Source organism: Malassezia vespertilionis, chromosome 8 (genome assembly GCF_029542925.1).
Source record: "Malassezia vespertilionis chromosome 8, complete sequence".
In the NCBI taxonomy this organism is placed as follows: Eukaryota; Fungi; Basidiomycota; class Malasseziomycetes; order Malasseziales; family Malasseziaceae; genus Malassezia; species Malassezia vespertilionis.
In genome coordinates, this window is record NC_079254.1 from 318,183 (window position 1) to 343,209 (window position 25,027).

General features: G+C 57.6%; 12 protein-coding genes across 12 annotated transcripts; 8 read left to right on the forward strand and 4 right to left on the reverse strand.

The window, feature by feature from the left end:
- Positions 1–133: 133 nt before the first annotated feature.
- On the reverse strand, positions 134–1,836 carry MVES1_003688 (uncharacterized protein; the record flags this gene model as incomplete). The annotated part of the gene is made up of 2 exons (XM_056208502.1): positions 134–569; positions 596–1,836. 2 exons carry the CDS (start codon positions 1,834–1,836, stop codon positions 134–136), a joined length of 1,677 nt encoding a protein of 558 aa, XP_056064477.1.
- A 77-nt stretch (positions 1,837–1,913) lies between these two features.
- On the reverse strand, positions 1,914–3,215 carry MVES1_003689 (uncharacterized protein; the record flags this gene model as incomplete). The annotated part of the gene is made up of 1 exon (XM_056208503.1): positions 1,914–3,215. One exon carries the CDS (start codon positions 3,213–3,215, stop codon positions 1,914–1,916), a length of 1,302 nt encoding a protein of 433 aa, XP_056064478.1.
- Positions 3,216–3,308: 93 nt separating this feature from the next.
- On the forward strand, positions 3,309–5,681 carry NOG2 (GTPase required for pre-60S ribosomal subunit nuclear export and maturation; the record flags this gene model as incomplete). The annotated part of the gene is made up of 2 exons (XM_056208504.1): positions 3,309–4,172; positions 4,509–5,681. The coding sequence occupies 2 exons, from the start codon at positions 3,309–3,311 to the stop codon at positions 5,679–5,681; spliced, it is 2,037 nt and encodes a 678-aa protein (XP_056064479.1).
- Positions 5,682–5,764: 83 nt separating this feature from the next.
- On the reverse strand, positions 5,765–7,657 carry SYR1 (arginine--tRNA ligase; the record flags this gene model as incomplete). The annotated part of the gene is made up of 1 exon (XM_056208505.1): positions 5,765–7,657. One exon carries the CDS (start codon positions 7,655–7,657, stop codon positions 5,765–5,767), a length of 1,893 nt encoding a protein of 630 aa, XP_056064480.1.
- A 161-nt stretch (positions 7,658–7,818) lies between these two features.
- Positions 7,819–9,939, forward strand: MVES1_003692 (uncharacterized protein; the record flags this gene model as incomplete). The annotated part of the gene is made up of 1 exon (XM_056208506.1): positions 7,819–9,939. The coding sequence occupies one exon, from the start codon at positions 7,819–7,821 to the stop codon at positions 9,937–9,939; it is 2,121 nt and encodes a 706-aa protein (XP_056064481.1).
- A 749-nt stretch (positions 9,940–10,688) lies between these two features.
- MVES1_003693 (uncharacterized protein) lies at positions 10,689–12,728 on the reverse strand (the record flags this gene model as incomplete). The annotated part of the gene is made up of 1 exon (XM_056208507.1): positions 10,689–12,728. One exon carries the CDS (start codon positions 12,726–12,728, stop codon positions 10,689–10,691), a length of 2,040 nt encoding a protein of 679 aa, XP_056064482.1.
- A 608-nt stretch (positions 12,729–13,336) lies between these two features.
- GGA2_1 (ARF-binding protein) lies at positions 13,337–14,035 on the forward strand (the record flags this gene model as incomplete). The annotated part of the gene is made up of 1 exon (XM_056208508.1): positions 13,337–14,035. One exon carries the CDS (start codon positions 13,337–13,339, stop codon positions 14,033–14,035), a length of 699 nt encoding a protein of 232 aa, XP_056064483.1.
- A 241-nt stretch (positions 14,036–14,276) lies between these two features.
- On the forward strand, positions 14,277–15,522 carry MVES1_003695 (uncharacterized protein; the record flags this gene model as incomplete). The annotated part of the gene is made up of 7 exons (XM_056208509.1): positions 14,277–14,346; positions 14,390–14,462; positions 14,489–14,567; positions 14,753–14,831; positions 14,858–14,910; positions 14,938–14,994; positions 15,025–15,522. The coding sequence occupies 7 exons, from the start codon at positions 14,277–14,279 to the stop codon at positions 15,520–15,522; spliced, it is 909 nt and encodes a 302-aa protein (XP_056064484.1).
- A 246-nt stretch (positions 15,523–15,768) lies between these two features.
- GGA2_2 (ARF-binding protein) lies at positions 15,769–16,493 on the forward strand (the record flags this gene model as incomplete). The annotated part of the gene is made up of 6 exons (XM_056208510.1): positions 15,769–15,821; positions 15,848–15,941; positions 15,992–16,158; positions 16,238–16,274; positions 16,301–16,357; positions 16,383–16,493. 6 exons carry the CDS (start codon positions 15,769–15,771, stop codon positions 16,491–16,493), a joined length of 519 nt encoding a protein of 172 aa, XP_056064485.1.
- A 52-nt stretch (positions 16,494–16,545) lies between these two features.
- On the forward strand, positions 16,546–17,924 carry GGA2_3 (ARF-binding protein; the record flags this gene model as incomplete). The annotated part of the gene is made up of 2 exons (XM_056208511.1): positions 16,546–16,687; positions 16,717–17,924. 2 exons carry the CDS (start codon positions 16,546–16,548, stop codon positions 17,922–17,924), a joined length of 1,350 nt encoding a protein of 449 aa, XP_056064486.1.
- A 50-nt stretch (positions 17,925–17,974) lies between these two features.
- On the forward strand, positions 17,975–20,200 carry MVES1_003698 (uncharacterized protein; the record flags this gene model as incomplete). The annotated part of the gene is made up of 1 exon (XM_056208512.1): positions 17,975–20,200. The coding sequence occupies one exon, from the start codon at positions 17,975–17,977 to the stop codon at positions 20,198–20,200; it is 2,226 nt and encodes a 741-aa protein (XP_056064487.1).
- Positions 20,201–20,257: 57 nt separating this feature from the next.
- On the forward strand, positions 20,258–25,004 carry MDM12_2 (1-phosphatidylinositol-3-phosphate 5-kinase; the record flags this gene model as incomplete). The annotated part of the gene is made up of 2 exons (XM_056208513.1): positions 20,258–24,892; positions 24,918–25,004. The coding sequence occupies 2 exons, from the start codon at positions 20,258–20,260 to the stop codon at positions 25,002–25,004; spliced, it is 4,722 nt and encodes a 1,573-aa protein (XP_056064488.1).
- Positions 25,005–25,027: the final 23 nt, after the last annotated feature.

The window sequence follows — 25,027 nt, forward strand, 5'->3', positions numbered from 1 at the left end:
TGCTATTGTGCGGCACCGCGTGCGTCGGGCTGGCGAGTTTCCGTCGCAGTCGTCCACTGCTCATTGCTGCGTTGGATTGCCTGTGCGGTAGAAAGGCCGGGGAAAATCCATGCAACGTTGTGCCCTTTGGCCTCTAGCTGTGCGACAGTGCTGAGGTAAGTAGGGGAAATGCGTACCTGTTGTCATAGTCGGTAAATGGAATGTCGAAGTTTGGCAAAGCTTGTTCAAAGAGCGTCACGGGGGGGAGCAGCTGGTCGTGCCAGCGTGGACGCGCAATCGCGTCTTGCAGCGCTACTTTTCCGCGACTCGAGAGGTACGCGTACGCAATTTGCAGATTCGCTGTGATGATGCGCGAGCCTCCAGCGCTGCCACCAATCACGGCCAATGCGTCGCCGTCTTGAATCATGTAGGGGCACATGGACGAGAGCGGGCGCTTGCCCCCCACAATAAAGTTGGCCGGGGACGGCACGTAGCCGAAATTATTCGGCACGCCCGGCACGCCAAAATCATTCATTCCATTGTTCATGGTGATGCCGTCGGGAGTTTGGACAAAGCTGCCCCAAAATGTGCTGTGGTCAGTGCGAGCAAAACGTACTTGATGGTGGTCGTCATCGAGACCGCAAGCCCGTCCGCATCGACTGCATTCAAATGCGACGTCCCTTTGCTGGTCTGGATGTCGTCGTGCGCTGGATCATAGGCGTCGAGCGGCAAGACATGCGTGTCGTTGATTTGATGGTACCGCGCCTTCCCATGCGCTACTGATATCGACGCTGCCTCCATGGCCCGTACGCCAGAGACAAACGCAGGATCGCCGTACCGGCTGTGCTCGCCGTAGGCAAACTTGGCCGACTCAATCAGCCGGTGCGTCCATAGCGCGTCGTGCTCCGAGTACGGTACGGACGGGTAGTTTTCCATTGTACGCAAGGCCGAGAGTAGCGTGACGCCAGATGCTGGCGCAGGTACAGTCCACACTCGGTACTGGTCCTGGTAGTCGATGTACGTTGCATTGCGGAACTCGGCGCGGTACGACGCGAGGTCGTCGTGCGTGAGGATACCGCCAGCTATCGCAGCGCTCTTGACCATGCGATCTGCAAACTCGCCCGTATACATCGTGTCGGGGCCGTGTGCGGCAATACGTGCCAGCGTATCGGCGAGGGCAGGAAAGCGCACTTGCTCGCCGGTGCGAAGCAGCTGGCCGTTCGGACAAAAGTGCGGCTGCATCCACGGGAGCATGCACAAGGGCTGGCCGACAAATTGGACCACAAGCGCGAGCTGCTTGGGCGCGAGGAAACCACGGCGGGCAATGGTGATGGCCGGCTCAAAGAGAGCGGACCATGGAAGTTTGCCGTAGCGTGCATGCATGGCTTCGTAGCCGCGCACCTCGCCCGGGACAGCTACTGCGAGCCCTCCAAATAGACTCGCATTCACATGCTTGTTCTTGTACATGTCGCGGTGTGCTGCTTGCGGCGCGACTTCGCGGTAGTCTACCACGGCTGGGTCTTGGCCTGGCTCCTTGATCAGCGCAAATCCGCCGCCGCCAATGCCGGAATGAAAAGAATCGACGACACCAACACATAGTGCTGCTCCAATCGCTGCATCCGCCGCAGACCCGCCTTGCTCTAGCAGGTACATGCCGGCATAGGAGCACATATCCACCTCGCACGATACGGCGCTTTGGTTGCCGGTCGTTGGGTACGCAGGCGCGTGCCCTTGTGACGGCGCCTGCATGTATTTGGGGAGGGGATCAATGTGCAATGGGCCATGCGTACTACGTAGCCAGGAAGACCATAGCAGGAAGCTCAGAATGCTCGTATACACCACCCCGGCACTCAACATTGCATAAAGCAGCCGCACTTTTTGTTCTCACGTGGACCTTCACCGTGCGTGTCTATTTATCACGTGTCGCTACGGCACTACGGCGCCTCGGTGTTGGCCACGGTGCTCTCTTCATCTGCACAAGGCGTTCCTAGCTCTATCGCCGCGGCAGTATCCTTACATACTTCGGTATGCGCAGGCTCACTATCTTGTTCCACGGCGTCCTCATGGTAAGCATCCACCTCTTCGATCGCGTTGTCGATTGCTGTCGATGCAACGCCCTCTTTTGTATTCAACTCGACCGCTTCTGCTCCCATAGCTTCCTCTGCCGTCACAACATTCCCGCCCTGTGTAGCAACAATATACTCGCGCAACGACTTTATCAGCTGCTGGCTTGCCTGCTGTGCTTCGCGCGACTCGGCAAGTTGGTCGGTCAGGTACGCCATGTCCGTTTTAACGGTCTCCAAATCGGCAAGCGCCTTGGTATGCTCGGGACTGCACACGGCCTTGATCTGCGCTGACTCCTCTGCCGGTGCATCTGCTTGCAGTCCCGCTTGCGGCTTCCGCAGCAGCGGCCGGAGCAAGCTGGATGAGCCAAACATGGACGTAAATTTTCGACTGGCATTCTCGTCTTTGGCCTCGTCTTTGGCTTCGTCTTTGGCCTCGTCCTTCGCTTCGTCCTTCGCTTCGTCCTTCGCTTCGTCCTTCGCTTCGTCCTTCGCTTCGTCCTTTGCTTCGTCCTTCGCTTTGTCTTCCAACACATCTTCGCCATCATGAAGCACGGGCAAAGGCGGCGGCGCGTTCAAGTCGCTGTACGCGGATGGCGGCGATGTTACCGTCCCTGTGCTCGATAAGCGCAATCCACGGAGCTGCGATCGCTCCTGCTCTGTGTCACCGTCCAGAGAGATGCCCATACCAAGTGCGCGACTCGTCAATGCGCCAACCCCACCGGTGCTGTACCGTTTCGTCTCAGCGTCCATATCTGAGCGCGGACTGCTCTGCAGACGCATGATTGCGCGGCGACTGTCCTCGGCCGCTTGACGTAGCACACGCACACAGTCTTCTGCTTCGTCCGCACGCGTGCGCTGTGCATCGATCTCTTCTGTAAGCTGCTGCCGCAGCTCCTCTCGCTCAGAGAGTAGCTGTGACGAGCGCTCATTCATCTCCTCATGTGCAGATAGAAGTGTTGCAAACTCCTGCTCCAGCTGTGCAATGCGCGTATCGCGTTCAGCGAGGATGTCTTCCATGGACGTTTTGTCGCTTGGGCTCTGTGCATCAAGTCGTGGAACGTCCAGGGCCATTTCTTCCGAGCCCTGGCTCTTCTCACGCTTCTCTGCCTTTCTTGCATGGCTCCGAGGCGGCGGCGGCGGCGGCTGGTCTCCGGCAGGCAGCCCCGACATGGCAAGCCACAATATTGCCCTACACGCCATCCGTGCACCACTCACGTGATGTGTGCGACAAAAATTTTGCGGCGCTGCTGCTTTCTACACGCCATGGCGCCGAAAAAAGACAAGTCGGGTGAAAAGTCTGGCATCAAGGCGGTAAAGGGCGAAAACTTTTACCGCGATGCCAAGGCGGCAAAACGCGTGAAGCTATTAACAAAGCATAGCTCCGCAACAAAGGCTACACGCGACCGCCATGGAAATGTACTCAAGGCCGCCGAGTTCCAAAGCTCGGACGCCGCGCCGGGGCGTGTGCAGCCAGATCGGCGCTGGTTCAACAATACGCGCGTCATTGGGCAAGACGCACTGGATCATTTTCGGACCGCGCTTGGAGCAAAAGCGAGTGACCCGTACAGTTTTGTGCTGCGCCGCAACAAGCTGCCGATGAGTCTTATTCAAGAGCCTGCGCAAGGAAAAGCGCCCCTACTCACCACTGTCGAGCCCTTCCAGCAGACGTTTGGGCCTGGTGCACAGCGGAAACGCCCGCGTCTGGAGATGGGGATGAGCTCGTTTACTGATCTCGCCGCGTCGAGTTCCGAACGTGCAGAGCAGGAAGATGAGAAGCAGGCGGCGTGGGAGGCAAAGCTTGCCGGCGTGGGACTCGTCTCTGCCGACCGCGAGATCCCGCTTGAGTCGTCAGAGCGCGAGCATATTTCGCTGCCGGAGGAGCTTTACTCTGCGCCTGTACAGCGCGGACGGTCGGAGCCGGTATACTCCAAAGGCCAGTCTCGCCGGATTTGGGGCGAGCTGTACAAGGTGATTGACAGCTCGGATGTTATTTTGCATGTGCTCGACGCGCGCGACCCTATGGGCACGCGATGCCGCAATGTCGAAAAGCATGTCCGTGAAGAAACACCACACAAGCATCTCGTGTATATTTTGAACAAGGTCGACCTTGTTCCAACTTGGGTAACGGTACGTATTTCTCGGTCATCGCTGGCCACTCCCCTCTTGTCAGTACTCCACCTTCTAGTCAAGTGTTGCTGCCGTCGGCCCTTGCCGTCCAGTGGTGCAAACACTGTTACGAACGTGGGAGAGTAACGGCTACAGGTGTGCAGACTCCATCGTGGCTTGCCACCCCTCCCAAGTCTTCTCCCGCCATTGAGGACCGGATGTGGGGAGGATGCCCTTGTAGCTGGCTCCGTGGTGCAGCGTTGGTCATGCAGGAAACTGCAGTATATGGCCCGACGCTGGATTATGGCGAACATCCCCTTTTCTTTCTAGCTTGAGCGCATGTACTAACACGCACAGGCCCGCTGGATCAAAATCCTTTCGCGCGAATTTCCCACACTGGCATTCCATGCGTCGATTAATCATAGTTTCGGAAAAGGAAGCCTGATTCAGCTCTTGCGGCAGTTCAGCGTGCTTCACACAGACAAGAAACAGATCAGCGTCGGTTTTATCGGCTACCCAAACACGGGCAAGAGCTCCATTATCAACACCTTGAAAAAGAAAAAGGTATGCAACGTCGCGCCAATTCCGGGCGAGACAAAGGTATGGCAATATATCTCGCTCATGCGCCGCATCTACCTGATCGACTGCCCAGGCATCGTCCCTGTGAGTGCGCACGACTCGGAGACAGGGACTGTGCTGAAAGGCGTCGTACGTGTGGAAAACCTCGAAACTCCGAGCGAGCACATCGCCTCGCTACTCAGCCGCGTCAAGCCAGAGTATATCAAACGTACCTACCACCTCGATGCATGGCACGACGCCGAAGATTTCCTCTCGCAACTCTCGCAGCGAATGGGCAAGCTACGCAAGGGCGGCGAACCCGACCTGGATGTGAGCGCCAAGATGGTACTCAATGACTGGATTCGCGGCAAGATCCCCTTTTTTGTTCCTCCACCGCTTCTGCCGGCTCGTAAGGAGGAAGAGCACGGCGGAAAGCGTGTGCGTGGTGTAGAGCAACCGATCCGGCAGATTCCTGTTGTGCCCAAGTTCTCTGCAGAAGACGCACAAGGTGGCGTGCCAGAGGACTTTGTGCGTGAAGATGCGCCAGAGCCGGAAGCGGCTGATGCGGAAGAAGAAGACGAAGGTGACGACGACGACAGCAACGACGACAGCGACGACAACGGCAAAGATGTCGAAGATGTCGAGATCGATTTGGATGCCAGTGACGACGACGACTTTGAGGGCCTGACGTGGGACGATGTATTCAACCCTGCAAAAGAAAAGGCCAAAGAAACGTCTACGAAGCGCGCCGTCAACGATGAGCCGCGCGAAAAGCCTTCTAAAGAGCCGCGCATGACTACGAGCAAACGCAAAGCTGAGAACTATTACACGCACGCGAATGTCAAGAACAAGAGCCGCAGCAAGCAAGCAGGGCTGCGCGAAGCAAGCGCAAATCGCGAGCGCGAGCACAGCAGTCGTATCGGTGCCAACAAGAAAACTGGCCGGACAGCGGCACCCAAGCGGCGCAAGTAGCATTGTACAATAGATGGCAAACATTCGATGCAGTGCATTGTAGGAGAGCAAGCTTTTTGTGCTAACGTCTGCAGTTCTACAAGCTACATGCGCTCCAATGGCGTAATGGTCAGTAGACGCAGTGCGCTGCCTAGCACGTCCTTTGCGCAGCGGTAGAGCCAGAGTCGGACCATGGCATCGTCGTGCTCCTGATTCTTTACGATCAGTTTCTCCCATGCGGAGCTGATCGCATGCGTAAGCTTGAAGCAGAAAGTGACAATTGTCGACGCCTGGTGATCCCTGCTCGCCGTCTTGACAACGTCTGGCCAGGAGGCAAGAATCCAGACGAGCTCTACAGCTTCTGGAGAAATGAGTCGCTCAGTACGCATCGTGCTTATGTCGAGATCCTCGGTAGGAAGAACAAGTCCATCCGCCGCATTAATGCGCTCGACGGAGCAGAGACGGACGTGGTTGTATTGCAGATACGGCCCCGTATCGCCTTCAAACGAAAACATCCTGCTCCAGTCAAAGCTATAGTTGTTGATACGCTTGCCAGCCATGTCCTGAATCTTGACGGCAGTCATACCGACAATGTCCGCAGTGCGCTCGGGATCCTCGAGCTGAGCATATTTCTCCTCGTTCTTCTGCATCACCTCGAGCATCTTCTGCTTGGTCTCGTTGAGAATGTGGTCCAGGAAAACAGTGGTGCCTTTGCGCGTGGACATGCCCTGCACCATACCAAAGTTGATGTGCAGCAGCGCGTTCTTGTCTTTCTGTGCCCAAGGCAAGCCCATAAGCTCAAGCACCTTGAAGAACTGCGCGGTATGCAAATCCTGTTGCGTGGCAATCACATACACCATCTTGTCAAAGCCATCATAGCGCTCGTAGCGCTGCTGCGCCTCGACAATGTCGCGGGTGATGTAAAGCGGAGTGCCGTCTTTGCGCTCCACGACTGCTTTTTCGAGCTTGTATGGCGTGAGATCCACAAGCAGCGCGCCGTTCTCCTCGCGCGTCGTGAAATCGGCGTCGCGGAGGATGCCGAGCATCTTCTCCAGACCCTCCTTGGAGACTTTTGACTCACCAGTGTACTCGTCAAAGTGGATATTCAAGCGCGCATACGTCTCCTCGTACTTTTTGATGGACAGGCTGCGGAACTTTTCCCACTCGACCAAGTACTCCTTGTTGCCGTCTTCCATACCCTTGAAAAATGCACGCGCCTCGTCGTGAATCTTTTCGCCCTCGCCCTCGCCCTGCTCGGCGAGTTTGTTGATGGCCACATAGACTTCGTAGAGATGCTGTACGGGATCATTCAGCAGTGCTTCCTCGCTACCAAAGCGGCGCCACCCAAGAGCCAGCAGGCCAAACTGCTTGCCCCAGTCGCCCAAATAGTTCAGTCGGAACACGCTCCAGCCATTTGCCTCGTACAGGTTGGCCAAAAACGCGCCGATAATCGTGCTGCGCAAATGGCCAGCATGGAATGGCTTCGCAATGTTGGGAGAGGAAAACTCGATCAGCACTTTTTTTCCTTTGCCAGACTTGTTCGAACCGTACGACGGCTGCTTTTGGCCGTCGGCGTCAAGTGCCGCGCCGTCGCCATACGTCATCGCGTGGATCGTGGAGAGGGTAAGGGGGATCAGCGTGTCCGTTCGCACATGGAACTCAACTGCAGGGCCGTTTGCAGATACGCGCTCAATGTATTCGTTCGGCTTGAACGCCTCCAGCACGCTGGCTTTCAGCTCGTCCACCTTGGTCGGCAGGCGAAAGCGCGGCAGGACGACTTTATAATCGCAGCCTTTTCCGCCCATTGCAACCGCAAGAAACACATCATTCAGCGGCACACCCAAAATCTGGGAAAGCTGGTCCGCAATAGCCAAGCGAAATGCGTCCTGCGGCGCCGTGCCAGGATCAGTTCCTTCCAGCTTCGGCAGCGGCGGAAGACGGTGAAAGAATGGCACACCGGAAAAACCCGTGCTCGACGGTATCGGTGGGCTACTCATATTTGTGTGCTTGAAACGCTGCGTAAGACAAACACCTCTCCTCGCCAGCCGAAAAATGCGTGCAGCAGACACGGTGGATGCAGCGGAGAAGGCAAGGCCGCCAAAAAAGGCTATATCACGTGACACGCGCGTGTTTCGGTCGGCGCGCCGTGTCGTTCTCTATGAGCCGCGCGGAGCATCGCAAGATTGGGCACCTTCCCACGCCGGGAGGCGCCCACGAAGCAGCGCATGGCGCATCACAGTCGCCGCCGAAGAGTGCGGAACGCTCGCTGCGCTTGACACCGCTTGTATCGCGCACATGGGACGCGACATTGGACGAGTCTCCACTTACAGGCAGCGGACTGCGCGACTTGGCGATGCCGGCGCACTTGAAGGCATCGCCGATACATACGCGCCCTACGCGTGCATCGTCTATAGGGCAGAGCATGCATGAAATTGTCGAGCAGGATGAGGACGAGGAGAATTTCGATTATGCGTCGGGCAGCACACAAGAGGACTCGGACCAAGACAGCGTTGCGTCTGAGAAGGCCGTTGAACATGCACCGCCGCCCACGTCGACGCCTGCACGTCCACGATCCACTCCGCACCGCACTTCTCCCTCACAGGCCCCGTCGTATTACGAAGAGATTGACTTTGACAAAATTACCGATCCGTTTACCGATACGCGGCGCGCGTATATGCGTGGAAGTACGCAGACACCAGCACCGGAGCGCACCATTGCACCCCCATTAATCTCACGTGTACCTGCACCGAAACGCGTTTTCCCGCATGCGCCGTCGCCATACCGGACAAGCCGTGCATCGCTCGCATCCACACATAGTCCCGACGTACGTGCCGAGCTTGACCAGGGCCTCTTGCCCAGTATACCACGCGCGGCAGCATCGGAGCACGAGGTGTTGCAGTCTGCCCCCATGCCGAGTTCGCACAGTGCATCGAGTCCCCACAAGAGCATACGCGCCACGTTGAGCCCCTACAAAAGCCCACGCGCCGCTCCGAGTCCCTCCAAAAGCATACGCGCCGCTCCGAGTCCCCACAAGAGCCCACGCACCGCTCCGAGCCCCTCCAAAAGCATACGCGCCGCTCCGAGTCCCCACAAGAGCCCACCGCGCACAAACACTGCAACGCCTCGTGTGCCGACGCCGCGCCTAGCCCCTGCCCCCACCCCCACGCCTCGAGCAGCACCAGAGCCCATGATAAAACGCGCGCCAATTGCCCGGCGATCCAGCGTTGCAGTGCAGTCGCGATCCAACCGCCTCCTAACTGCCGAGCTCCTGAAATGGAAAGCGCGGTACGCCGAGCTGGAAGAAGAAATGGTTGAACTGCAGGCCAAGCTTGAAGACATGCACTACAGCGCAGATGCGTCAGAGTATACAGAGCTTGAGGCTGAAGTACGGGCGCTGCGGCAAGGCCGCGAAAGCGACCGTCGCGCTATGCGGCAGCGAGTCCGCGCATTGGAAACCCACATTAATGACGTCAAAGTCGAGTACGATGCGCGGCACTGGCGCCTCTTGACCGATACGCCAGATCGGATTGCGGACCTTGATGCTGCACCAGTACAGCTCATCATCCAGCAGAACCGCATTATACAGCTCGAGAGCGAAAAAGCAGCGGTGAAGCGTACCTTGGAGGAAACGCGCGAGCAGGCAGCCTTTTTGCTCGGATTGTACAAGTGGCGCGCGGAGCAGGCGCGTGGAAGTGCGAGCCGCGTAACAGCGGCAGATACACAAGTTATGCACACGCACATGGCTGAGATGGAACACAAGCTTGCACAAGAAGTCGAGGCGCGCCGCGCGGCAGAACGCGCGCTGGCCGAACATGCCGGCGCTGCGGCGGCAGAAGCGCTGCTCGACGGGCCGAGTCGTTCTATGGAGTCACGTCCTACTCCAAAACCCCGTGTACGTGTAACTACCTACTTACCCCAGGGACGTCCACGCAAACGGCCCGAAGAGCGTTCGAGCTCGCCGCTGCCCGTGCCTACGCTGGAGGCGTTTGGCATCAATGCGGAAGAGACACGCGACCACACAACCCCGCCGCACGAAGCGCCGCTTGTGCCGGGAGCGACACCGATGCTTCACCGCACAGGTGCACCTACGGAAGCTGTGCTCGATGCGGAAGCGACGCCTGTGCTCGGCGGGCCAAGCGATGCTTCGCCCGGCGTGCGAAAAAAAAAACGCAAGCTACTCAATGCGGGGCCAGGTTTTTTCAGGCTGAACGAGGCGGCGGATACGCTTTCCCCTGGCCTCGACTTGCCCACGGAACTCTCTCCGCTCAAGCTCAAGTAGCCTTATCTCGATAAGGAACGATTGCGAGCTCGATAGCGCTGCCTCGATAGCACCTCCACATTTGCCGCGATAGGCTCCCTGCTGCAAGCAGGTCCATGGCCCCTCCACATCCTCTCTGCCCCACTTGTTATCGCGCCGTTTGTCACGGCTTCCACCATGACGCTCTTGGATCATTTTCCGTGGGCAAAGCACAAGCCTTCCGAAGAACCAACTACGCCGCAAGAACGTGGACGCCCGCTTGTTTCTTCGGGTCGCGGCGGTGCTGGAAATGTACGTTATGTTGTTTCACTAACGCTAGATTCGCGTAGCGAGCAAGCAAGCTGAAAACGATACGCCTCCTCCCCAGTTCCGCATCGCGAATGCACATGTCGGTCGTGGCGGTGTAGGGAACGTCCGATCTCCGTCGCGCGATCCACTGGAACGCGCCAAGTTGGACCAGGAGGAACAGCACAATATGCAAGTCGAGGACCAGCTCCAAGAGGAGCAGCTGCGTAACCGGGTACACTTGCTTGGACGTGGCGGCTCGGGGAATCTGCCTCGAAATATATCCCCCGCAGATGAGCAGCGTGGACGTACCATGTCTCCGGCACGTGGCAAGTTGCCAAGCATGCTCCGCTCCATGTCGCGCTCGCGCTCGAGGGAACCGAGCGAGGTGGTTGGTAATGATCCGTTACGTGCAGAGGCACGGTCAACATCGACACTGGATCAGGTTTTAGAATCGACTACAGAAGAATAGCAGTTGTAGTGCACTATGTATTCATGTTATCGTCCGAGGCTTGGCCTGGGACGGGCTGCGCACTGCTGAAGGCTGGATGGAGCGAGATGGGTATCATTTTTGGCGCAGTGCGGTGTGCTGTGCGAAACTTTTTAAAGTTGGGGGTATCGCTCGGCGCATGGGGCGTTGGGCGAGCGCGGAGGAGCGGCACAAAGCGCACCTGAAAAAAGGCGGGGCGCGCAAGTCGCGTCCACTCCATGGACGCAGGCGGGGCATCTTGTTCTGCGGCTTGAGGAAAAGGTACAGGGGGAGTCGGCGTTGTGTGCTGTGCTGGCTCGTGAGGCATGTCGTGCATTGGCGGAACAGGCGTGGTGGGAGATTCGGTGGCTGTGCATGCCATACTGTCCTGTGCATCCAGCATGCAACGATACTTGGCGCTCGAAGGCAGCGCACTCGATTGGGATACACCTAAAATCTCATCCATCAAATCGACTCTGTGTCGCGACCCTGCATGGCGTACAAGTGGCTTGCGCGCGCTAGGCGCTATGGTCGTGTGCACAGCAGTGGGAGATGGGTTGGAGAAAGCCGGAGCAGGACTGGCCTCGGCAATTGCTTGGCGCGTAGGAGGCGTATGTACAGGCGTAGAGTGCGCCGGCACAAAAGGCATGCCCATGGCACTGGGTGCATCCTTGGACGTCGGGTGCGCTGTATTTGTATCCAGCTGGCCATGCTCGACGTGGCCCTCGTGGGAGATCGCCACTGATTCTGCCTCGTCCCACAAGTCGTCCTGCCACGAAACCTCTTGCTCCGCATCCAATGCAAGCGAAAAACTATCTCCTCCAGGCTGCGTGGGAGGAAACGCTTCCTGCTCTGCGCGTGTCTCTAACAATGTATCCACCGTGATGCGCTGCGTGCGCGGCAAGGGACGCCGTGTTTGTGTCTGCGTCGCCTCGACAAGCACCGTCGTATCCTCCTCAACACCTGGATCTTTTTCAAAAACAGTTTTCCCCTCGAGAATGCATTCGGAGATCAAAGAAGGCCCTTGAGCAAGTATGGGTATATGCAATTTCTCGCTTGCAGCGGCGGCAAGTTCGACTGTCGCCGGCGCCAGTCCTGCATCGCACAGCATGTACACACCGCGCCGCAGCACTGGAGCACGCATCCCATCCCAATGCACATCGGCACGCGCACGCACTGCAGTAAGCATCAACATCATCCCTTGGCGGTCTAGCGGGCTGCTTTGCATCGCGTGAATGGAAACGTGTGCCTCTGCTGCCGCTGCAAGCTCTGCAAGATCCGTATCCCGTCGCTCCTCACGCTCTACAATAAGGACCAATGCCGTGCCGCGAAACAAGGCGGCACGACGGCCTGACGGCGCGAGCAGCGCTGCTGGGATTTGCTCCGCGCTCGGCAGCTGCGGATCTGGCGGTGGAAGAAAGAGAGACACGGATGGCATGCTCCACACACGCATGGATGCACATGCATATATGGCATCAAGGAATGCAGCTGTCACAAGCGGAAGTCCACGCACAAGGGCAAGTAGTTGCGTCTTGGTGGGGCGCACATGTGGAATACAGAGATGCGTACAGCCCGCGTCTAAGCCGTGCTTTGCAGATACAAGATGTATCCCAAAAAGGGCTGCTTGCTCCTGCGCGCTGCTTGACAAGAGCGACGGAGAACGCAAATAGCCTAGTGCGAGCTGCACCCATTCTACCTCAGCATACGTATCGGCAAAAAGCCGAATCCGTGCGCCACTTTTAAGAGGGAGCGGCGTCTCGACGCGAACGCGCTGCTCGATTCTGTTCCGCCCGCGATAACTCTCAACAACGGCGCCGCTCTTGCTGCCAGAATGCATTGTCCATGAGATGCTAGGCTGGAAGGTTGTGTCTTGGACACGGTCTTGCGGCATCGCTCCAATGGTCAGGACGCCGGCCATGCGGCTGATCCTGAATATCGGGATACATAAATCAGTAGCCCCTTCTTTGCGGCCCAGTGTGTAAGAGCGGCCCGTATGCAGGATGCGCGCCGTAGGCTGCGCCTCTTCTCCGTCAAACCACGCGCGGACAAGCCACATGCCCTAGAGAGTCAACCTCCACATTTCCGGCGACTCTAGCCCTGTTTCCACGATTGACACACACAAAGGGTATGTTTCGCTGGCAATCGAGTGTGGAAAGCGCACCTGTTTTTGCGCATGGTACCATTGCTTACACAAGTCGGACCGTTTTGGGAGACGTGTATTTCGTACACACGCGAGCACTAGAAGTGGTATGCTAGAATAGGTAGTCTATGGACCAGGCAGCAAAACACAGCGAGCGATGTAATAGATGGGAGTATGCTGGTAAGGTACGCAGTACACAGCTGATAAAGGTCTATTGCATACGATGTAGTGGCGAAGTCTTTTGCCAAGATGCACTTGGAGGATGTAGCGATTGCGTTATGCGATTCGATGCTACCATTTTACAGCGCATGTTCGCCTCCTTTATGTGTGTTGCGATTGGCTGAATTTGTGCACTGGCCAAGTCACGTAACCCTTTTTGGCTACCTGGACCCTTTTTTTCTTTTTTTTTCTTTAATCAATAAACACGTGAACGTAATCGATACGCTTCGAGAAAATGTAGAATGAAGGCGCACAAACTGTAAACTACATTGGTTTCTTCCTTTCCGTTTTTCCACTGTTCCAATATGTTGCCAAACTGGGTCCGTGGTGGCTCCACTACTCCGCGCAGCTCCAAATCGCCCAAGTCGCCAACAAAACAACGAGTGAAGGATTATATCGAGCAGATTTGCATGTCGGAGGAGAATGTGTACGACATGGCCGTCACCCAGGAGTTTGTCAACTTCATCAATGAAAATGGTGGCAACGTGCCTGCCGAAGTTGCCCACCAGCTTATCAAGCGCGTTACGCCTACGCGCTACCAACACAGCCTGCGTGCCTCCAAGATCCTCGACGTGCTGGTGCAAAAGTGTGGCTACCCGATGCATTACCAGGTGGCCACTGTCCCCTTTTTGCGTGCGATGACCGACTTTGACTTTTACCAAGGCCAGATTGTGAAGAACAGTGTGTTGAACTACAACATGTTCCTCCTGCATATGTGGTATAACACTTGGGCAGACAACCCGCGCGTGCGCGACGACTTTGTCAACGTCAAGTCGTTCCACGACGCTGTTCAGGCCCGTGGCATCCGCTTTCCTCCGGAAGACCCCGCTACGGTGGCGAAACTCAACGCAATGTACAATGTACAAACTCCTCAGGAGGAGGCGAAGCTGGAACGCTTAATCAAGAAGGTCAAATTCAACAGCTTCCTTTCCAAAGGCGACAAGCACGATATGCACTTGGCGCAAAAGCTTATTGAAGAGCTTTTGGCGGAGCGTGATGCATAATTTTTTTTCATTGCACTAAGAATATCTTAATACTGCTGCTGCTCTTCCTAATTTGGTAGTCTTATGTTCGCCAGGGCCCAAGCGCTGGCGCGGTAGCTCTTCTATTCTTTTGTATCGATGCGTCGTAAATAGACTTTCCGATCGGCGCTCACTTCATTAAGGTCGAGCGCAAAGCAAGCGCGCCAATCAAATCGCACCTTCTGGATTTACGCACACGCACCTCACTACGTTGCAGAGCATCATGGTGTTCTTTTGGTCGGCGGAGCGTGAGCCGGACTCTGCTACGGAACGCGAAGTACTCGACTATATTTGTGCGCACCCATGCAGAGACTTACGTAGCTCGTATATGCCAAGCAGAGGGGAAAGTGGACCAACTCCCGCTCACGCAAGACTTTGTTAATTATGTCAACGTAAAAGGGTGCAATGTGTACGTTGCTGCGCTACTAACGCTAGTCCTATCGAAGTGATGACGCTTTTGTCCATACGTATGGATCCCTCTGACTCGTCAAGACACAGCGTCCGTGCATCCAAAGTACGTTAGAAGGTCTACTCACACTGCTCGCCGATGTTCTTGTGCAGCGCTGCGGTTATCCAATGCATGTACAAGTCGCAAAAGACTCATTTCTGCAAGTTATGTCGAGGTTTTCATTTCATCAGGGCAGAATTGTACGCAATAGTGTCCTCGAGTACAACATGTTCCTTCTGCACATGTGGCAGTTGACTTGGGCGAGCCATCCTCGCGTGCGGGACGACTTTACGAACATACACGCGCGTTATCAACGTGTGAAAGCGCAAGGTACGTCCCACATTCTCTGACCAAAGGCATACGGTTCCCGAAAGAGGATGCAGAGACTGTAAAGACACTGAACGCGATTGTATGTCCACTGCATTGTTTACGCCAGTATGAAAGCACGACGCCTGAAGAAGAGGAACAGATTGTGAACTCAATACAGCGAGGCGTATGTACCATTGCAAGGCTCTGACACCAGAAATTGCAAGAGCTCGTGCGGCGTAGCGAGTGGGACGACAGGGTGAAGGCGCAAAAGATCATGCGAGAGTTGTTGGGCGCTTCGGGGAGCAGCAAGGGCGTGAATGGAACCACGGAACCTATTATGCCGTACCCTCCGCCGTCGGTCCCGCACCCAGGTGAGGCTGAAGCCGCGACGGACAGTGGAGCAGCGAGTGCAGCGCAAGAGCACCCACGTACGGATACGCAAAAATTGGCGCTCAAATCTGACAGCGAAGAGCTTGTTGCGCATGCGGTACCCATTGAAACAATGTCGCGCCCAGATCTAGCCCTGCCGACCGAAGTAGATACCGACGTGGTCTCGAGTGCGGACGCCGCGCCCTTTTCTCAGGATACAGCGGCCAGAGACGAATTTTTGGAATATACTACATGGCCCCCAGAACCGCGTCTTGTGCCACTGACCAACGAGGATCCCGACAGCTTGGACCCTGACAACAGTACCAACGAGTGGTTGCAGTAGCCACTTGCTTGCCATAGCACCTTCCTCGCCTCCACATACACGTGTATAATCAACAGATCAATGTCCGTGCGAACTTGCGGAGAACGATGTTGGAGGGAAAGCACTGTGTGCTTGACCTCGACAGATTCTGTGCGTACACGCCCTTGTTAAGCAAGAATGGAAAACTGGTTGTGGAGATCTTCGTGGGTAGGTTTATCCAACACTGACCGAGACCGCTGTTGCGACGTTAGCACCGATACGCTCTGCATGTCGCGTGTAGCAGAGTTTGTAGCCTATATCCGCTCGAGCACGGCCTTTGTGTGCGTATACATTCAGCTGACAATAGCGCGTTTGAAGCTGCATACACAGTGCTGGGCAAAATTATCGCGTGTGACTACCCCGGCACTCTGCGGCATCGCGCGGCGATCCTTGCATCCGAGGTATGTGCACGGCGTACTCACATCAGCTGCTGAATATACTGGTGCAACAGTGCGGGTACCCGTTTCATTTGCAAGTCACGTCGCGCGAGTATGTTGCTACGCTCACTCAATTCCTGCCGTCCCAGCACTGCGGCGTGATTGGACAAAAGATTCTCAGCATGCTGCAAGAATGGCGCTGCTCGTTTGTGGAGACCAGCCCGTTTAAAGACGATTTTGCGTGCTTACACGAAATATATACCCGGATGCAGCGGAGCGGTATGTTGTGCCACGCTCACACCAGGTGTCCAATTTCCGAGCCCAAATGCAGAAACCGTTGCGTTGCTCAACCAAGCAGTATGTACTGATGACACTAACCACAGTACACGTACCGCACGCACGATCAATTTTTGGAAATGCGCAATGTCGTTCAGACCACGGTACGCCCTCCTCCGCTTACACTAGAAACTGCACGACCTGGTGCGCCGCGGCACACGCGCCGACCTGCGCAACGCACAAGCGCTGCTCCACACAATGGCGCAGCGCGCGCCGAGCGTCGCTCCACATACCACGTGACATATACACGACGCTCGCCCCCTTCCGTAGCGACCCACGCCAACGTCTCTTGATGTCGCGGCCCTATCGCGTGCGGCCAAGTGCACCAACACCGTATCTCCGCCGAAATGATGCGGAAGTGTTTACTGCAGGCGACTGGGGCATGCGTGCAACAGATTTCAGCGTGCGTCTGACGCCTATTCAGTCGTTTGTCGGTGCGTTCACCCATATTTGTTGACCACAGAGCGGTGCTGTGACCCGTCCGTTGAGTCTCCCAACCTGCCTTTGGAGCTCGACCTTGCTGACTATGTGAATACAAAACGTGCAAACACTGCACGGGAGGCCGTATTTGAGGTGGTGAATAAAATTAATGCGCGTGCGCCGCATGTTGGGATGCTGGGGCTGCATCTTCTGGATATTCTGGTAAAAAACTGTGGTTTTCCTGTGCACTTGCAAATCGCAACGAAAGAATTTCTGAATGAGCTAGTTCGCCGCTTCCCGGAGCGGCCACCGATGCACCCGAGCCCGGTGATGTCCAAGATCTTGGAAATGATTCACGAATGGCGGCAGACGCTGTGTGTGACGAGCAAGAACCGCGAGGATCTCGTACACATTCGCGATATGCACCGCTTGCTCATGTACAAGGGCTATCGTTTCCCCAAAACAGATGCACGCAGCGCCGCGGTGCTGAACAACGAGACCAGTTTGCAGACCCCCCAGGAGCTCGAGGAGGAAACGCGTGTTGCCCAAGGCGCCAAGCTCCAGGAACTCATTCGACGCGGCACGCCGCGCGACTTGCGGCAGGCGCAGGAGCTTATGAAGGTTATGTCTGGCGCCGATCCGGACGCGGCTGAGCCTACCTTGCAGATTGCCAAGGAGCTCGACAAACTCCGGTCGCGCGTTAAGCTGCTCAACGATATGCTGGACCAGGCGAAGCCAAGCGAGAAATTCGTGTCTGGCGACGCATACGACCAGGTCTCTTCGCATCTGCGCAGTGTCCAGCCGCGTCTTCAAAAATGGGTATCGCAGGCAGAGGAGAGCGACTCGGAAATGCTCATCCAGTTCCTCGAGACAAACGACACCATCAACCAGACGCTCTATCGCTACGACTCGACCGTGCAAGGCAATGGCAGCGTCTCTGCACCCAAAAGCGGTAAAGGCCGCTTGGATCTGATTTCGTTCGACGAGGAGGAAGCGCCCGACCCCGCCGCATCGGCACAAAAAGCACCGAGCTTTATGGACGACCTCGCACTGTTATCCACACTCAATTCGTCTGCATCTGCATCTGCGCCTGCGCCTGCGCCTGCACGTGCACCTACACAAGGCAAAAATGCAGTGGCAGATCTCCTCGGAGACCTGGACGAGCCCAGCACACCGCCAATTGCACTCGGCTCGACACCAGTGCCTGCCCCCTCCGCGGATCCTTTTGCCGCCCTCGACCTACTCCGATAAATCACGTGTAGAAAGTGGAGTAGAAAAGTACGCCTTGCATGTGCTTCCGAATGTGGCGCGCGGTCCAGCGTGCAGCATGCGTTGTGCGCGCCGTGCCACGCTCAGGAGTTCGCGAACTGCATGCGAGTATACCTGGCTATGCCCGCAAACCGCGGTCTTCTACTTTTCGTTTGCGCGAAGCCGAGCTGAGCCGCGAAATTGCAGCGCTCGAGCGCGCAGTGCAGCATACAGAAAAAGAGGCACACGTCGCTCGCATAACGCAGGACCTGCCGCCGCTCGATGATGCAACGCTTGAATCCATGTACCGTGAGCTCATAGCTCCCCAACAACCTGTGCAGCATGGGATCGAAGCGCCGCCGCGCCGCGATGCGCTTGCTTCGCTTGCCGAGCGCCTCGATGTGCCGCGCTCCACAGCACTTGCGACCCAGGGTTCTGCGCACACGCCTACCACATGGGTCGCACAGGTCCTCCCAAAGCTAGCGTCCTACACCGATCCCGTCCCCGAAGCGGAATGGTTCGCACTTGCAGTGGAGAGCGCGAAAGAAAGCGATGCTGCTCAGGTCCGCACCATTCTCGAGCACATGGCGCGCGCCATGCCCGTTCCGCAGGCCCTTTATACGAGCATCCTCGATACGTTTGCTACGCGTGGCGATCTCGAGACGTGCCTCGCCCTCAGCACGCAAATGGAGCAAATGGGTCTTGCGGCGGACGCGCCGGCGAAACACGCCATGGTCAAGGCGTATACCCGCGCCGATGAAGCATTTGGGGCACTGCAATACATAGCATACTGGGAGGCGACCACCCCTGCACCCATATCGGCTTACGCAGTGCTTGTTGAGCACTTACTGCGGCACCCCGTGCGCCAAGTACAGCCGCTCGCATGGTCCCTATTTTACCGGATGCGCTTTGCCGCACACCCCGTGCCGGACGCACAGATGTATGCTCTTATGATTCGTGCGTGCGCCGCTGGCGTGCCGCAGCCCGGTGCGCGTGGCCAGCTCGATGCGGATGCAGAGCGTGCGCTGGACTTGTTTCGCGAGATGACGACGCACCATGCCATCCGCCCCACAAAACAAGTCTTGGATAGCTTGCTCCTTACCTGTGCACGGCGCAAAGAACACTATGGCGATGCCGTGCGGCTTTTGCGCGAGCTGCTCGACGGCGAGCAGGCGCGTATCATCTCGCCGCGCGACAGCGTGTGGGCGAATACGCACACGTTCAATGCGTTCCTCCAAGGCACCGCGCGTATTGGCGATTTGCGCATGGGGCGCTGGGTGCTTGCAGAGATGCTGCGGAGTGCGTACGGCACTGAGGCGCCACCCAGGGTGCGCGCACAAATGTGGCCGAACGAAGAGACACTGACGAATCTGCTATGGACGTACGCCGTGCATCGGCCGCATCTCGCCGAAAGCGCCATTCCGAGCGCGGAAAATGCAGAGGAAACACTTACCCAGGACGACCACGATCCCGTCGTGTATGAGCGCGCCATGTTTACTCAAGAGCTGCCGCAAACGAGCCAGGAGATTTTGTTCGAAGCCAAGTCGCTCATGGCACGGATTCTTGCCGACCAAAAAAAAGAGCCGGGCTGGGCGGCGCCGCTCGCCAGCGTGCGCACCACGCCGCGCCTTTTGCACGCCTACCTGTCCGTGCTGATGCATCATGTGCCGCGCGAGTCGCGCATGGACGCCGTCCTGGACGCCGTCGAGCACCCCGACCATGTATTTCGCACGGCCAAGGTCGAGCCCAACGGGCATACTCTTTCCCTCATGCTCGAGGCGTGCGTGTACGCCAAGGATCGCGCACGCGCCGACGCAGTCGTGCACCGCATCTGGCAGCAGTGGATCGCCATGTGTCCGCCCGGCACCGCGCCTGCATCCACCGCAGCCCACGGCTTGGACGCACGCACAATCTCCAAAGTGTGGGCGCTCGCAATCCATGCGATGGCCAAATCGTACGATACCCAAGGCGCACTTGCTCTGCTTCGCACCTTTTACGAAAAATATCCCCCCACACATACCCCAGCGCACGCCCCCGCAGCGCGAGCCGCACCGCGGATCGACCTCATGCCATGTCCGCCGCCTCAAGCCATGCTCGACCGCTTAGCCAGCTTGGCGCCCGTGCCCGGTGCGCGGCGCCAGTACGCACCGATTGCGCCGCTGCTTCCCAAGCTCCGATTCCGCGATGTGGAGCTCCTGCATCATCGATGCCTCGCACTGCGCGACATCCCTGCGCTCCACCTCATTTCCCGCATCGACCGAGCGTACCGTAGCCCATAGCCCGATCGCCCGATCGAGTAGAGCCCGTGCATCGTTGCTGGCTGTTTGCACGACGCCATGGCGTCAGCGCCCAAGGACGACGGCCAGCTCACGTCGTTCGGATTTTTGCAAGAGACGCATGAGGAGCATGCACCCTCTTCATTTTCCTCCTTGTTTAGCCGCATGCGCTCGGCGCTCGGCGCCGGCGCGCCTTTGCCGCAGCACACTACCGGCGCTGGCCCTGCGGCTGCAGGCACGGCGCAGCGTGCGCATGCATGTAGAGACGAGCCGCTCCCGCTACTGCATGGTGCGCCTGCACAAGTTGCGTCTCCTACGCCGTTGCTCGTCAATGTCTCGCGCGATACGGCACACGACACGAGCCCTGCGCCGTCGATGAGCGACGTCGGCGAGCCGGGAACGAGTGCGTTTAGCGTGCCGGGTGTAATGTACTCTATAGCAGCCGGAGGCGATTCAGCCTCTATTGATACCAAGGCGCACCAAAGCGCCGAGCCCATGATCCGCCGGATTCACAGCGAGGGGATACATCGACGGTTTTGGATGGCCGACGAGACGGCCAGAGAATGCCGCGAATGCCTGCTCCCTTTTACACCGCTGCGCAGGCGGCATCATTGCCGCGTGTGTGGCCAGATATTTTGTCGCAAATGCGCAGCGAACAGCGTGCCCGGCGCGCGATTTGGGCTCCAGGGCGATGTGCGCGCGTGCCGCCAATGTGTGCACAAAATGGCCGAGCACGAGCAGCGAGCGCGACACGAGGCCGAAGAGGCGGAGCTGGAACGGACGACGCCGTCTATAGTGGGCTCGCCTGAAGCGCACGATGTGCATACACCGCAGTCGCAGTTTTCCGCGCACACCTTGTTTGGAGAGAAATCGTCGCCGCTGTCGAAATGCGCGCGGCAGACGGATTCTGAAGAGGACACGCCTTCTGAGCTGGCGTCGCCTGCGGGACGTGTCGACGAGGTTTCCCCTTTTCGCTCCGTGCTCGAGGAGCGCGAGCAGCTCGCGTTCGACGACGCGCCTATTTCCGACGAGGAGCCAGACACGTCGCCCGACACTGCCGAGCCGCCGCCGTTGGCACCGGCCAAAAAAAAGACGCTGGACGCGCCGCACTCGCCCGTTCGCCGGAGCAACGCACGCCAAACGCTCATGCGCGGCACAACACGCTTTGTGACCAGCACTGCGCTCGGCACGCACAGTCTGGTCTACTTTCTCCGCATGCTGCACCAACTGCTCGTCGCGGAGCGCATTGATCACGTCCAGGAATGGAAAGAGATTATCAAGCTGCTCGCATTGGCTGTCATCGAGCGGATCCGTGTGCGCACACGCAACACTGACCTGACCGATATCCGCAACTTTGTCAAGGTAAAGAACATGCCTGGCGGGCAGATCTCTGACTGCGAGTTCCTCGACGGGTACATTTGCTCCAAAAACGTTGCGACTAAGAAAATGGGCACGTTCTTGCCGCTGCGCAATGCGCGAGTGATGGTGCTCGCGTTTGCGCTCGAGTACCACGACGCATCACAGCTCATGGCGCTCGAGCCGATCATGGCGCAGGAGCACGAGTTTATCCGGATTTTGGTCGCGCGCATTCTTGCGCATCGTCCCAATGTGGTGCTTGTCGAAAAGTCCGTGTCCCGGTACGCACTGCAGCTGTTTGAAGAGGCTCGCGTTCCCGTGTTCAGCTGCATGAAACGCAGCTCAGTCGTTGCGGTTGCGCTGTGCACACAGGCAGACGTGATTGCTTCCGTTGACCGTCTTGCGCTCGAGCCGCGCCTGGGCCGGTGTGTGAGCTTGACAGTTGATATGTACGAGTACGAGCATGCGCCGATGCGGCGCAAAGCGCTGCTGCGAATTGAAGTCGCGCACAAAGACGTGAGCTCCGCTTTGGTGTTGCGCGGCGCATCCCTGCCGAAACTGCGGCGCATCAAGGCGATTCTGACCTTGATGGCGTTTGTGGGGTACAATCTAAAGCTGGAAGAGCACATGCGCCGCGATACGGGCCTTGTCCTGGATTGGTCCGTGGTGAACATCGAGCAGGGGTCCGAAGAGCCGCAGGCGCTCAGTGATCTGGGCATGGATGCGTACCGCAAAATGATTCTCGCCGAGACGCTGAAAAAGTACCAGCGACTAATTTTAAGTGCTTCGATCACAGTCAACTTTCCCCTGCCGTTCCTTATCACACGCATGAAACAGGTCGTGGACAGGATCGAGGCGGTCAAAGCAGCGCTTCCGGAAGAGCCTACTACCTTTGTATATACGCTACAGAACCTAGTGGACGAAACGCAGGCATCGTTTCCTCTTTTCGACCCGCGCTCTGCATCCCTCGAGACGGAACTGCTGTGCTTGGAGGCGCAGCACGCGGGACTATTGCACAGTTGGCACGCTTGTGTCACCAACATGGCCAAGATGCTGACCCCCTTTTCGCACCAGAAACTCTTGTCTTTGGACTGCACCGTCTCTGCCGCCTCGCTGCAGTCATGTGCAGAACCGGCGTGCCACAGCGCGGAATACTACGGCGTGCGCGACGTGCCGCTGGGCCAGATGCTCGAGCGAACATGCACAGAAAGCGCCGCATCGTGCGCCGCGAAAAAATGCAATACGCCCGCGCTCCTGCACTACAAAACGTTTGTGCACAGCACGATGCGTGTGCAAATGGTCGTTGAGCGCTTTGTGTGCCCGATCGAGGACGCGGAACACAAGCTCTTGTGCTGGAGCTACTGCAAGCAGTGCGGCGCTACTACCCCCATCACCGAGCTCAGCGACGAGGCATGGTCCTTGAGCTTTGCCAAGTACCTCGAGCTGCAGTGCTACCCCAACGCAGCGTGCCATTCGTCCGTGTGTAGCCACGATTACTATCGCGAGGGCGTGCGCTACTTTGCATTGCACAACCTCGCCATCCGATTCCACGCCGATCCTGTGGCGCCGTGGGAAGTCGTCGTGCCGCCGAAACGCTTGTTTGTGTACCCTGAAAAAATGTATGCACTCAAGAACGAGGAGACAGTGAGCATGCTCGAAAAAAATGCCGACTTCTGGAACTCAGTACTCTCTCGGATCCATGCGTTCCAGGAGGAGCTCTGCACGCGCGAAATTTACAACACGGATGCAGAGCTCGCGGGGATGCAAACCGACGCGCTCGAGCTCCTCGGCCGGATCATGCGCTGTGCGCGCGCCGATTACGCCGCGATGCAGAAGCTGGCCATGCAGGTATACTGGGACGCAGATCGGGATCTCCTGATGCTGAACGAGGTGCGCCGTGCAATGCAGGACAAGGTGGTGGAGTGGGACGCTTTGTTCCATGGCTTCGACAAGCACGCAAGCATCTCGGACCGCCAGCTGCGGCGCCTCACGTCCGAGTATGTAAAAAAGCGCGCCGAGCCAGACGATTCTACAGAGGCAGTCCAGGTGGGCGCCGACGGGCACGCCAAGCACGAAGCGCCCCAGCATACTTCTCCTGCGCCCGATCCACGTCGAGCGGACGAGCAGCACTTGGCGGCCTGCACAAACGCACGCAAGGAACAGCCTCGCGAGCGCGCACGGCCAGTCACCTCGGCGCATGCAACCGTTGCCGTATTTAAAAGCATGCGCGACGCCGTCGGTGCAGAAAGCGATTCTGATAGCGACGATCCTCCGCGTGTCCCTGTGCCTGAAACCGAGAACATTGCGCGCGAAGGAGGGCCGGAATGCGCGACGCTCTTTGATGCGCTCGAAGAAAAATGGACGCTGCACTGCGGCGCTATGCGCCCACTTGTCTACCCTTTTTTGCACACGGACCACGTCTTTTCCGACTCGCGTGTTGTCGTGCGCGAGGACGAGCCGAGCTCCATCATTGCCTTTACGCTCGATTCGCGCACCTACAAGGACCAACTGCTCGCGTCCCAAGAGGCGCGCATTCCAAGCGACCTGCACCACGAGCTGTGCAGCACCGCAGGAACCCATTACGGCTACGAGTTTGCGACGAGCAGTGTGACGCTCTCGTGCAAGATCTTTTTTGCCGAACAGTTTGACGCGCTGCGGCGTATGTGCCATTGTGATACCATCATCCAGTCCCTTTCGCGGTGCATTAAATGGGATTCGTCTGGCGGAAAGTCGGGCTCTTCCTTTCTAAAAACGCGCGACGACCGGTTCGTCATGAAGCAGCTCTCGCGCGCCGAGATGGACGGGTTCAGCAAGTTTGCACCGCAGTACTTTGCTTACATGGCCGACTGTCGCGCGGCGAATCGTCCCACGACCCTGACCAAGATCTTTGGCTACTACCGGATCGGCGTGCACAATACACATTCGGGAAAAAGCATGAAGCTGGACGTAGTCGTGATGGAGAATTTGTCCTACGGACACAGCATACACAAGATGTACGATCTCAAAGGCAGCACACGCAACCGGTTCGTGCACGAGGCAGGGCGCGATGGCGAAGTGCTCATGGACGAAAATCTCGTCCAGGCCTCGCAGCAGAACCCTCTCTTGGTCCGCGAGCACGCCAAGCGAATTATGCGCGCGGCGCTCTACAACGACACCCTCTTTCTCACCGACATGAACGTGATGGACTACTCTCTCTTTGTCGCGCTCGACGAGCCGCGCGGCGAGCTGGTCATGGGCATCATCGACTACGTACGCACCTATACGTGGGACAAGCGCGTGGAGAGCTTTGTCAAGGAGACGGCGATCCTTGGCGGCGGCGGCAAAGGCGAGCCTACGATTGTACGTTGCTCACGACTAACACCAGATTACGCCGCGTCAGTACCGCATGCGGTTCCTCGCGTTCATGGACCGCTACTTTTTCATGGTACGTATTGGGTATGGCTCACACTAGACACCGGATCCGTGGGTTCCCGA